General features: G+C 38.8%; 1 protein-coding gene across 1 annotated transcript; it reads left to right on the top strand.

Annotated features, from left to right (window-relative positions):
* The first annotated feature begins 1,332 nt into the window (after positions 1–1,332).
* On the top strand, positions 1,333–12,170 carry LOC109054781 (protein SSXT-like). The gene is made up of 10 exons (XM_042769274.1): positions 1,333–1,491; positions 5,092–5,168; positions 5,527–5,611; positions 5,783–5,909; positions 7,022–7,246; positions 7,344–7,508; positions 7,584–7,661; positions 9,392–9,514; positions 10,329–10,459; positions 11,385–12,170. Exons 1-10 carry the CDS (start codon positions 1,423–1,425, stop codon positions 11,409–11,411), a joined length of 1,107 nt encoding a protein of 368 aa, XP_042625208.1. The 5' UTR covers positions 1,333–1,422; the 3' UTR covers positions 11,412–12,170.
* The last annotated feature ends 895 nt before the right edge of the window (positions 12,171–13,065 follow it).

Raw genomic sequence — 13,065 nt, 5'->3', positions numbered from 1 at the left:
CACTCTTGTCAATGTCAAAAACAGAAAAGGTTTGCTGGTCACATGGCTGTGTTCTGTGTATTAATTTAGTTTGTAACCATTAAGGAAGAATGAAAGAAAACTGCTTCTATAAACCTGCCAGAAAAAAAAAAAAGCTGTTTCCACTTCAAAGAAAAAATAATAATAAACAATAAAGAGTTGTGAAATTTTAATTATAAAATAACTGTGAGATATAAAGTTACATTTTTAAGATATAAAGCTGTAATCGCAAGAAATTAAATCACATTGCTTGTATTGTGTCTATTTTCTCATAACTGCAGCTTTGTGTGCAAGAAGGTCAGAAGACATACGCGTGTGTGGAAGCTGTATGAAACATGCAGATACAGCTTCTGTGTGTCATGAGGAGGTTTACACACTGTCCCAAACCCCTAAACACAAAACTCCAGCGAAAGCAAACACTGCATTCAAAACTATTTACTGTAACACTGACAATCACTGAGTAACACCGCGTTACTGATTTGTGTGACTGCAGGATACTACAGTATACACACACACATATAGAGCACAGTGTAGATGGGAGGTAACTCAATTCTGGATGTACAGGTGATGTGTATTGCGAAACAAAATTCCTGAAGTGCATTATCGCCACCTGCTGCCAGGTTGTGCAGAAACACTATATTTATCTGTCAGGGCTCATGGCATCAGTTGAGATACTCCATGTTCAGCTTCACTAGGGCTACAAGGGCTAAGGGCTATTATCAGTGTTGTGAAGTGCATTATAATATCATCAAAACATGTAATATGTAAGTCGCATATCCATGCCATAGCAGCCGGGCTCTCCTGTCAAATCAAACCCGGGTGTGGTGGGAGGTTCACTCAGAATGAGATTCTTCACAGATGTTACCACACTTTACAGAATGAAACCAATGAAAGACTATTTGTGTTGGAAATGCCATTTAAATTAAACGCGAGTAAATACTGTCTCAGTAAAATGGCTAATTGAGTTAGAGTTTTCATTTTGCACCAAATGTTACACATATGGATCTGCGGAATGTAAATTCAAGGATTAATATATTGCACTTGACACGTGAGTGCTGCGCAAACTGCGTTAGGATTATTCCCCCTCCGCGACCCTGTGGAACAAACCATTATTGTTGAACAGAGGGGTGGAGGTGCCAATCTAGCGCGAACATTTTGTGTTAATAGTGACATTCTGATTCACATACCAAGATTTGTATGAAGTATAGAAATTAATTATATTTCAAACGTCTTGATTCTTGATTCAGTCTTGTCGGTTTTTCTGTTTTGCGTGCGCTGGAATGACGCGACGCCCCCATCTGTTTCAGTAGCATTGGGTGGTTCTGGTGGCGCAGCTCCGTTCGCGGTCAGTGTGTTTGTATTGACTGCAGCGGTAACGGTGATCTCAAATCACGGGGAACTAACATGTCTGTGGCTTTCGCTCCGCACCGGCAGCGCGCCAAGGGCGATATAACGCCCGCCGGGATACAGAAGGTAATACACTGAATCATTGAATGAGAGCGAGGGTGAGTGCGCTTGCGTTAGTGGGCTCGGCTAGTTAGCGTTAACATCTCTCCCGCCGGCGCGCTCAAAACACCACAAACGAACAATTTAGAGCGGTGTTCTTCACAGTATTCATCAGCTCCTACCGAATAAACCCCGAGCAGGACGCGGAGCTGAGTTCGAGTCGTGTCCAGCGTTTAAAAGCCGCTGAAATCTGCTGGGCTCCGCTTTGTCTTTGTTAGCCGCTAACGCTAACGCTCGGCTCTGAATCACGATAACGTTAGAGGACTGTGTGAAAGCATCGCAGTGTTAACCGTTTAAACGTAAAGAACGGTTCCAGGAATTACTTATTACTAATATCGTTACTGCACGTTACACCTGATTTTATTGTTATGTTACAGGCACGTACGCTGATTGCCGACTTCTCCTTATCGATTACACGGGTCTGATTTGACCAGCCCACCTCTATCTATGCCTTTTTGTTACTTGTGTCTGATTTGATCTTTTTAAAAAAATTGGTAACGTTAGATGTTTTATTTTTTCCGGTTTTTATTCCTCAGTCGAGCGTCATGCTTCAGTTTTAATGACTCGCGTCTGATTTGGTCAGTGAAGCTTTATACTTCGGTTTTCTGTTACTCATGTCTGTTGATGTGTTAGCCCTTAGAGCTGTATTATAATTATTATTTACCTGTTTATTAAATTTAAAATCGTCTTTACTCATAGATACGATCACAACATGACTGTTAGACGATGACTTGTGTCACATTATCAAAAGTAAGAGTGAAGAGGACAATCATAAATCCTCCTGAGAAACAGAAAGAAAAAGAAAAAAAAAATTAAAAATTAAATTTTTTTTTTTAAGTGCATTGGTTGGAGGCTTGGAGCATAAGACACAAATGATGAAAAAAAATATTTTAGTTATATTTTACTCTATGTCCGAACGCCAGGACTAAGTTATTAAAAAAACATTGAAAAGGCATGTATAGGAAAAAACAATGTTTTATTTTTTCATTCACCATCAGTTTGTAGATTTCAGGCTATATTTATTTGATATACTACTGTACTTTAAGAAATATGTGCGTAAAATGTCCATAAATTGGTATTCTCCATCTATACACTGCATCTGATTTGCATATTAATGTCTTCTTGGGGCAAACCCTAATGAATAAAGAAGTGTAATAATGGGAGTAATACCTTGGCAAAACGTTCATAAGAATATCTCATATTTCATAGGAATATCGATCAGTAATTTCTTTCCCTGTGTCTGATTAACATGCAGTGTGTCCTGCTGTCCTCTACAGAAGACGTGCGTGAACTGATGCTTTGTTTCGTAACAAAACAAAAGTCATTTCCAAAACATTTTTCTGAGATGTTTATTTACGACAAGCCATTTGAAAATTAGTTGGATTTAAATGATAATTACAGAACATTATCATATTTCCCTCAGCGTGCTCAATCTGATCATTTGGTCAATATCAGTCATATTTAAAGACTGAGGAGAAGGTGTGTTTATGATCTAATCTCGTAAAAGCCCTGAATGTGCTCTGAACAGGACACCCAGACTCTGAGGCACGTAGAGTCTCTGAGAAACTCACTGAAATACAGTGTCCTCTACAGAGGACAGACGTCTGTGTCTGGGTCCCGGGAGGACATAAACGTAGCCAAACAAGCGTTTCATTGCTTCTGGTTGTCTGTGTTAGCTGCTCTCTCTAAATGACTGTTTTTCAGTCCTGGTCCAGGACACCACACATTTTGTGTGTCTCTTATCTGAAATAATGTGTTCAGTTCATGGAGCTGATTCTGAATCAGTATTTGTGATATTTACACATGCATGCATAAGTTTTTTTTTTTTTTTTTGGTCTTGATGAAAAATTGTCAGTGTTTCACTGTTTTACTCTAAAACTGAAATGGCATGTAATTTTGTTTTTTTTTCTGAGGAAATGTTTTAGTTGATAAGATCAACTCGCTGCTGCTGAGCACTGCACACATCAGCTGTTTTTCTCATATCCAGAGTAGTCTGTGGATTCTGACGGCAGCGATCGAGCTGCTTATGGCTGGGCGAGATGGCCAAAAAAATCACGAAAGTTGTAGAAACCAGACCATTAATTTTCCTTAAAATAAATATCAAAATATAAATATTAGTTTCTTAGTTTCTGCATGTTCTAATGAGTGATCAAATCAAGAAACAGGTTTGGGTTGCCTGATAATAATATCACTTCTTTGTCTCTTAGAAATGCACATTTGATAGTAGCTCGAGTTAGGATGCAGAGGCAAATATTTCTTCAGTATTAAAATCAACAACATCAAAAAAAATAGCAACAACAGTCATATACATTTTTTTTTTTTTTTTTTAGCATTGGTCTCCCATAGTAGCATACATTTAAATCATGATAAACACCGTTAAAACCACACACACAGCACCTCAATATCATGGTGAAAATATAACTATATGGTTTCTAAGAAGCCTGTTTGTTTGAAAAACACTAGTCTAAAAACATTCAGTATAAATGCACACATGCTTGATCCCAAACACATACTATAATTACATACTATTACTCCTGTAATGAAATTCGACGTGGATATCCCACATTTCTGCCACAATACCGTGGTGCAGTGAGTGTTACTACAGTAAATCCATGGTAAATGATGGCGATGTGTAGATTGAAAAGCCTTCTGACCGTCTCCTAGTTTAAATCAGCGACTCGTTTGTGTTCATCGCTGAATTCAAGCGCTTCACACCGGATCTCACCGCGCTGTTTAGTGCTCGCGTGACTCGCGAAGTAAACGCATCTGCTCGAGTGAGCTCGCGCCAAAATTTCAAATGAGTCGCTTTTGGCGCATAAACATTATATCGAACATTTATCGAACTCTTCGTATTGTTTTATTGAGGAAAATTTTATTGGGATAATTATCGAATTATCGCCCAGCCCTAATGCTACTTGAATTAAAGTTTCGTTTTTAATTTAATATTTAGTATTGTAAGTTAATTTAGGTGTCATTCAGCAGCATGTAGCACTGATTTTCTTGCACTCATTGACCAAAACACTATCGCTTGCTGAATTTGCACATGCTTGTTTCATAAATCAGTCCCAAAATTGTGATGATTTGTATAATGACCCTACGCCACTGTCCTGACTGATGCATAAAACAGCAATTCGATTTTTCAGTTCAGTTTGATTCAAGTTCAGACTGATTGACACTGTTAACTCCTCTTTTTGAACTTCATTTAAAGAATCCACTGCATTGAGTTCATGCAGGAACAGCTCAGCTGAAAGACCTTTCTTGCCACACAGTACTTTTATTGCATTACATTCAGTACAGACTTGGTACAGACAGTAATTACATGCTTGATCTTGGATATGATATCAGTATTGTTTAAATCACATTCACCATGTATTTATTATATAGACCTCTTTGGTTGTGTTTCGATGCGCTGTGCTTCTTTTACCAGTTTTCCACTACTTGGGTCTGATTTAATCAGCTAAGCTTTTAATTAATTAAATTAAATGTAGGATTTTTACTCATTTTTCCCGCATTATCTTGTTCTTTTTCTATCTTCATGTTTAACCAACTTTGACATTTCATCTGCAGTTATTGGATGAAAACAATCAGTTGATTCAGTGCATCATGGACTTCCAGAGTAAAGGAAAAACAGCTGAATGTTCACAGTAAGTTCTGTTACATCAGTCTTTGATGTTTGAGTCCTAACCCTTGTGCATCAGTTTTTTAAAAAAACAAAACAGTACAAGAGGACAAATGAAAGGAAATAAAAAAATACACATTTGGGCAAAATTTATGATGTTTGCATTAATAGGTTAAATGTTAATTGGGCAAAATTTATGATGTTTGCATTAATAGGTTAAATGTTAAAAGGAAATGTCCCTAAGGGATGCACAAGGGTTAATGCAAGTCTTTAAAGGTAGTGTTTACATTGCACATGTACATTCTCAACTATTGTAGGATGCTGCATTATTCTTTCCTAATTCAGTCGGTGATCAAAGCACGTTTCTCATTGATGTCTTGCAGCTACCAGCAGATGCTACACAGAAATCTAGTGTATCTGGCCACAATAGCAGACTCCAATCAGAACATGCAGTCTCTGCTGCCCGCGGTCAGTATTTATTCCCAGTTTCCCATCTGACACGGGCTGAATGGCTTTAGCTATGGTATATTAAAATGGTTACGAACAAATATATATTTATTTTGCATAGTTGATGTGTGCTGTGGCACAGCCCGGTTTGAACTGAATTTGAAGTAGGTGTCTCTCTGTGTTTGTCAATAGCCACCCACTCAGAACATGGCCATGAATCAGAGCGGAGCGACTCCGCAGCTCCCCCACGGTCACAGTATGCCGTCAGACGGGCCGCCCGCAGCACACATGCAGAGCCAGATGAACGGACAGATGCCAGGTACATTCACAGCAGTGCACTCACCATCAGAACCAGCGACTGAAGAAACACTTGTGAACACTTGTGGAAAAATGCTGTCAAGTGTGAATGTTTCAAAAATAAAAACCATGTAGTTTTTATTTATCAGTTAATTTAACAAACAAAATTAACAATCAAATCAGTATTTGGCTTTAAAACAGCTTATTTCCAGGTAGACTTGCTCACAGTTTGCAGGTAGTTTGTTCCAAGCATCTTGGAGGTGGTGCCTTTTTTAGACTTGGGCTGATTATGGTGAGAAAAAAATCAGTTCTCTGATGTATCGCTATTCTGTTTTTAAAAATTAAATGCATTTAAAAATAGAAAAATGGTGCAAAGGTCAAAAGTTAAAATTAAAAAAAAAAAACATTTAAATTTTTTTGACAAAGATATATTATTATACCGTTGCAATGAAAAACATGAACAATTTTTTAAATATTTAATTTAATACATTTACTGACATATGATGTAAGTAATGTCTGTCCTATATTACAGACAGGAGACATAAAGTGGTTGTGCTAGGCTTTCGTACACACTTTGAGAAGATATATTTTTAACATTTAAAGCAGTTTAGTGCAGTGTCTTGATAATATCATGAGCTGACGTTGAATTAATACACACAAGTTATTGTAGTTGGGCCTAACCTGAAACACAAAAATCTACTTTCACATCTGAGTTGTACTTTTATAACTTGTATTAAGTACATAATTGTACCCTGAGGATCTATTGTGGACCTTTAAAGGTTTAGTTATGTTTTGTTCCCCTAGGAACAGAATTGTACCTTCACGGTACCTTATTTTCTGACAATGTAAACTCTTTAATTAATAAGAAAAAAAAAAATGTAGTTCACACATCGTTTTGGAATCAGATTGGATTGTGAGGTGTCTAAAGATTCCCACCGCTATAAAATGTATTTTCTTACTAAAGCAAAATATATAAATGACCGTTTTAAATCAAATGTTTTTGTGAAGCATCTAACATGTTTACATTTTCTCATTGTTTGCTTTTGGTCATGTGCTGCTTTTGGTTTTTGAAAGCTTGAAGGATTTTGTTCTTGTGAAGGGTTTTGTGTTGTTGATCACCGTCTGCTTCTGCAGGTCCAAACCACATGTCCATGCAGGGCCCGGGGCCCAACCAGACGCCCAGCATACCCAGCGGCTCCATGAACATGACTCCCAGCAGCCACGGCTCCATGGGGGCGTATAACCACACAGTGCCCTCCTCGCAGGGAATACAGTCACAGGGGCAGATGAACATGAGCCAGGGGCAGCCCATGGCCAGTTACGGCCCTCGGCCCAACATGAACATGCAGCCCAATCAGGGTACTGCTGCCCTCTCGTCTCAAAGCAACGTTTTATCAATAATATCAACCACATAGAAAAAAACAGGACTCTTATGAATGCTTGTGTTTTGCTCTAGGGCCTATGATGCACCAGCAGGCTCCTTCCCAACAGTACAACATGCCCCCTTCTGGCGGCAGTGGGCAGCATTACCAGGGGCAGCAGAACCCCATGGGCATGATTGGTCAAGGCAATCACGTGATTGCACAGAGGCCCATGCCCCCCTACAGGCCGCCACATCAAGGTACGCTGAAATCTCTTGATAAAACGTTGATTCGCTCAGTTTTGGTTGTTTTAATGTCATTTTGTGTGTTTTTAGGACCTCCTCAGCAATATCCTGGTCAAGAGGAATACTACACGGAGCAATACAGCCATGGAGCACAGGGAGCGTCAGAGGGTAGAGAACATGCTTTTGACTGATTTAGTATAGCACTAATAATCTTTACCAAATTGGAAAATAACCTGTCCAGTTTGAGACCACATGATCTGCACCCACTGCCAGACTAAGGCTGCATTTACACTGCAGGTCTTGATGCCCAAATCCGATTTTCTGACTACATCCGATTTTTTTGACGACCCGCTTACATCATCTTTTAAAAGTGACCCGTATCCGATTTTTGCATTTACACTATACACTGCTGAAACTACCAACTTAGACGTTCTGACTCGGAAAAGGAAGTAAAACAGCACGAAATACAATGGATGCAGATGCCATTAAAATTATACAGTGTTTTGCTTTCCGTAATATATGGAAAAGTCAACAAAAAAAAAAAAATCAGCAAAACATTGGTCTCGTACGGCGGAGAAAAAAGCGCTTAAACCGTGCCTCCCCATATCTCGTGAAATGTCTTCAAACTTATTTATTTCTGTAACAACCCTGCATTTTTGCCTGCACTGTCTCTTCGCCCCAAAGACTTAAAAGACATGAAACCTCCGCATTGCTCCACTGTGTGTATCCTTCGTCCTCCATCGCGCCTAATAATAAGTCATGTGATCTCAGTTGGTGGTGTCCACCTGAGTTGACGTCACTTTTTTAATGACATACGACTCGCAATAACTGTCTAATTACAGATTTGTCTGCTTACATGGCACACGCAAATGCACGTATCCGATTCATATCCGATTTATTACCACATATGAATGAGGCCTGAATCCGATCTGAGAAAATCGGAATCCATGCGGTTTTTTTCCTGCTTACACGTTCACCGGTCATATCCGATCTGTGCCACATGAGAGGAAAAAATTGGAATTGGGTCACTTGAACCATGCAGTGTAAATGGGGCCTAAGTGTTTGTTAATGGTTCAAGACCATCTTTTCTCCCTTATGCCAGAGTACATTATCTCTGAAGCATATTTTAATGGACTGTGATTAAACTAGAGTTGATTCTTATAAAAAGATTTTTAATGAAGTGAGACCAGATTTAGTTTTAGATTTCTTAATTAAAGAAAAACGATCAAAAACCTTTTATTTACCAAGTTTTTATTTACTTTGTTGTTTTATATAGTTTGTTTTTTATTTACCTTTTCTGTTTTTCTCTTGTTTCTCGCAATAAATACAGCTGCATGGTGCTAAATTGTAAAAAATCAATCACTCATTTTTAATGTGTGCCCCAATTCAGATAAATCTGTATTCATTTCTTAAAAACCATTCCTCGAAGCCCCGCTTCATAACTGTTGTAAAAAGTCTCAAAATCAAACTTTTATTCTTTGCTATTTTCTATTGATGTGTGCACAACGCATTACTAAACATTATCTGTAGCGCACCTGCCATCCATTCATTGCGATAAGGTTTGTGATTTTTGTTTTTGAAGTCTTAGCTTTCAGGTTTTGTCAGTTTTATCACAAAATTCTAATAAAGCGAAAGTCCGTTGGCTCCATACCCGCAGCAGAAGCTCAGATGGTCGTTAAAATTCAGACGGTTTCTCTGCACAGTCGATAGCTAAACTGCTTCAGCGTTACTCTCCCGTCTCCGTCCTCTCAGCGTGAACGTGTTAGTGCGGGAGGACACCAGGCAGGCTGTAGCATGAGGATAAAAGGTTTGACGCAGACACTCTTAGCAGGAGTTCCTGTTTACTCAGCGGGGAGCGTTGCTGATGTTTCATGAATCGTTTGGTCCTCTTCCTGTAGGAAATGCACAGTATGGTCAGCAGCAAGAGGCGTATCAGCAGGCTCCGCCGCAGCAGCAGGCTTACCCACCGCAGCAGCAGTACACGGGACAGCAGGCTTACCCCGGACAGCAGCAGGCCTATGGTATGAATCATACCCGCAGATTCATGTCTGAGACATCAAAAGACTCTAATGGTTAATGTGGATCCAGAAATGTTAATGTTTGCAGACAGCCTTATCTTTAACACGCTGGTCAGATCATGTAATGGAGATGCACAGATGTAGTTGTTGATAAACCTGACAAATATTAAGGTTTCTTTTTATAGAAAAAAAAAAAATATTCAGAATTATTGCATTTTCACAGAAGCACAAATCAAGAAAAACATCAACTTGCATGGTTTGCTCGCAGGTTTAGTCGCAGCAAATGGCACAATCGACCACATGAAAGAATACAGACTGACTCGATTAAACTTTTATTTGAGCAAAAAATCTCAATAAAGACTTTTACTCCAACTTACATGGTGTTTTCATCTCATCAGAGCTGTTTCAATTGAAATGAAATGTTTTCAGGATGAATAACCAGTTGATGCTTAATAAATCAAGAGAAGCAGAAGCCTTGATCACTTTTAATTTTTTTTATCTGTTAACCTTGGATCTTTGTTTTCCTGGTCATTGTGTAGTGCTAAACACAGACTTCAGCTGGAAGTTAAATTAATGCAGAATAGAGAGTAATGAAGAATGGACGGCATACCATGCTTAACTTGTCTTAAGAAAGGACATTTGTCTGCACATGCTGTGAATAATAAAGAAACAATTGGAAAAAGGACACAAGACATGACATAACATGAAATTTTCTGAACAAATTGTAAAGGTCAGCGGTTTGCTTCATCAGTTAACAGTCTACATTCATAGTAAGAATACGGAGGAAAAAACCCCACCCTTTCTTTTATACCAACAGCTCCGTCTCAGGGTGCACCCAGTCAGTACCCGAACTATCCCCAGAGTCAAGGGCAGCAGTATTCAGCCTACAGACCGCCTCAGCCCGGACCCCCGCAGGGACAGCCGCAGCGCCCCTATGCTTTTGACCAGGTCAGAAACCCTCCCGTCACAGCAGAGCATTGCTGAAAGATCAGATCTTTCTTTAGAAATACTTCAGTTAATAACCTTCAGTTAAGGTGTTCACAGTGTCTCTGACAGGGTTTCTGCGGGTCTTAAAAAGTCTTAATTCGCCCTTCCAAAAATTAAATCAGTTAAATTAAGGCATTACATGTTGCATTACTCTTCCTCTTGTTTTCCAATACAATATCTAAACATCCTTAAATCCAAGATACATTTACTTGAGATTCAAACATACAAAGTTTTTTTTTTTTTTGAGAAATTAAACAAAATTGAGTGAGTTTATGCTTGAAACAAGAAAGAACATCTGTCAGTGGAGAATAAAAACTTGGTTTCCCTTTAAATCAAGTTGATTTGAGTCCATTGGCAGATGTTTGATCTTGTTTTAATCACACTCACTTTATTTTGATCAATCTCTCATACAGTAAAACAAGACTTCTGGCATTTTGCTTCCCAAGAAAATGTACGTTTAAGAATCTTTAGATATTTGCTGTGGATAAAGTTTTTTTTTTTTTTTTGGTAAAATTAATGAAAAACTAAGATTTTCGAAAATTCAATTTTCAAACTTTGAAACATTTATTTTACAAGACATTTACAGGCCATATTGTTACATTTAATTTATTCCTTACACTTTCTTTACTTAAAAAGGTCTTAAAAAGTCTTAAATTTGACTTTATAAAACCTGCAGAAATCATTCTGACTGCTCCTTTTCAAACATGTCTTTCTCACGGTCTTGGAATCTTTAAATGTCACTTTTAATCCATAATATTTCCATCTTTAAAGAAACCAGTGTCTCCGAGTGTGACCCAACACTCAACTCTTTAACGTTCAGTAATCCAATGTCAGACTAGCTGTGTTGAAGCACAGGCCTACGGTCACATCGTATCTTTCTTCACAGGGGCAGTATGCCAACTACCAGCAGTAGATGACGAGCTTTTGACTTCCCGACCAAGCATTTCCAGTTTGGAGCTGTGTGTGATCTGATGAAGGGCTCCTGTGCTCTCAAAATCTCTACACGTCACCTATGAAGAGATGATCTTCCCCGCTAATGTAGACTGAACATTCGGCCACAAGCATTTGAACAAACCGATCAACGATTGGCTCGATTCTCAGCACAGGTGATCTAATCGTGAAACGACTATAAAACTCACTTGACAAAAATGAGAAAGCGTACACATTTGAAGAATTTCCTGTCAACTCATACGAGCATTTTTGAGTTTAACAGAGAAGCAATTTCACAGCAGCAATGCCTTACGTGAAACAGCTGCCTTATTCACAGCGACTTAATGAAATCGGTGAAAATACAGAAACACACACAGCAGTGGAACGAGTTTTGTTTTTCTAATAAAGTTCATTGTGCGTTGTTGTTGTTGTTTTTGTTTTTTTCTCCTCTCCTGCAAATGTCAGAGAAGCAATAATGCTGAGGTGCGAATGAAGGCTAGTGGAGAGGTGGAAAATAGTTTTAAATTTCAGGTTCAAAACTATGCTATGATGTATAAATGTATTTTATGCTTTATCAAATAGAGCTCAGATTGAGCCCAGGTGTTGAACGGTAGCTCAAAGTGTCGTCCCGTGTGCTTATTGACTGTATTGAATCTTTGTTTTCTATTGTAAGGTGGGACATTCCATTTTAAAATGACATGTATGTCTTGCTGAAATTTGATTAAACTGATCTGGTACTGTAGTGGTTTGTATTGAATCATGGACTGAAGCGTCTTATTGAAGTTCTCAACCTTTGTATCAAAGAAGTAAGTATCTTGTAGAGGGACTGGGGATGCTCTACCTTCCTGCAAAGTTCAGCTCCAACCCTGATCAAACACAACTGAACCAACTAATTAAGTAGGTAGGTAGATCTGCAGGAACGTGATTGGACAGCCCTGCTTTGCACAGCCAACAACACCTTATCTCCATCACATGCCTTCTGAGAAATATCAGTTTACACTAAAAGTACTTTGATGCTAATAACTCAAGTCAAAGTTGCAACGGCTGATGCAAAATTTGGACAAAACCCACAATAGTGTTCAGCCATTCCGTGGACTCCCTGCAATTGGTAAGAACTGGAAACACACAAATGAACTACATTTTTGATTCATTCGGACAAAGCTGTTCATTTTCCACTATGCCCAAGGTAGGTGACCATAGCCTTAAACTCACACTTGGCCAGATTTCTAGTTAAAGAGGCCTTTGCCAGACTCAGACTCAAAAGCTGCATCCTTCGTAGGGCGATTGCGTCACTGCGGTGCGACCGAAGGCTGTCCCAATGTGGTCTTGAAATGCACCCTTCGTCTCCCGGGCAATGAAGGTTACAACAGATAGACCCTTCGCGCCCTACCTACCCCAGAATTCATTGCACACCAGTAATGACAGGATTTATTGGAGAGCAATTGCCAAATTACACTTTTAAATGGAAGTACTAGATGCAATTTTATATAGTTCATACCCTTAATTTTTTCTTGCATAAATGGACCATGATGAATATATTTAGGCAGTCCTTGATATATAACGTTTAAAAAAGTCCAGTCCAAACGTTACTGCCATTTAACAACACTTGGTCCAACCTTTAAAGAGAAATCATGCAC

Source organism: Cyprinus carpio, chromosome A2 (assembly GCF_018340385.1).
Source record: "Cyprinus carpio isolate SPL01 chromosome A2, ASM1834038v1, whole genome shotgun sequence".
Taxonomy (NCBI): Eukaryota; Metazoa; Chordata; class Actinopteri; order Cypriniformes; family Cyprinidae; genus Cyprinus; species Cyprinus carpio.
The sequence above is the reverse complement of the archived record's forward strand: the minus strand, read 5'-3'. Positions and strand labels throughout refer to the sequence as shown.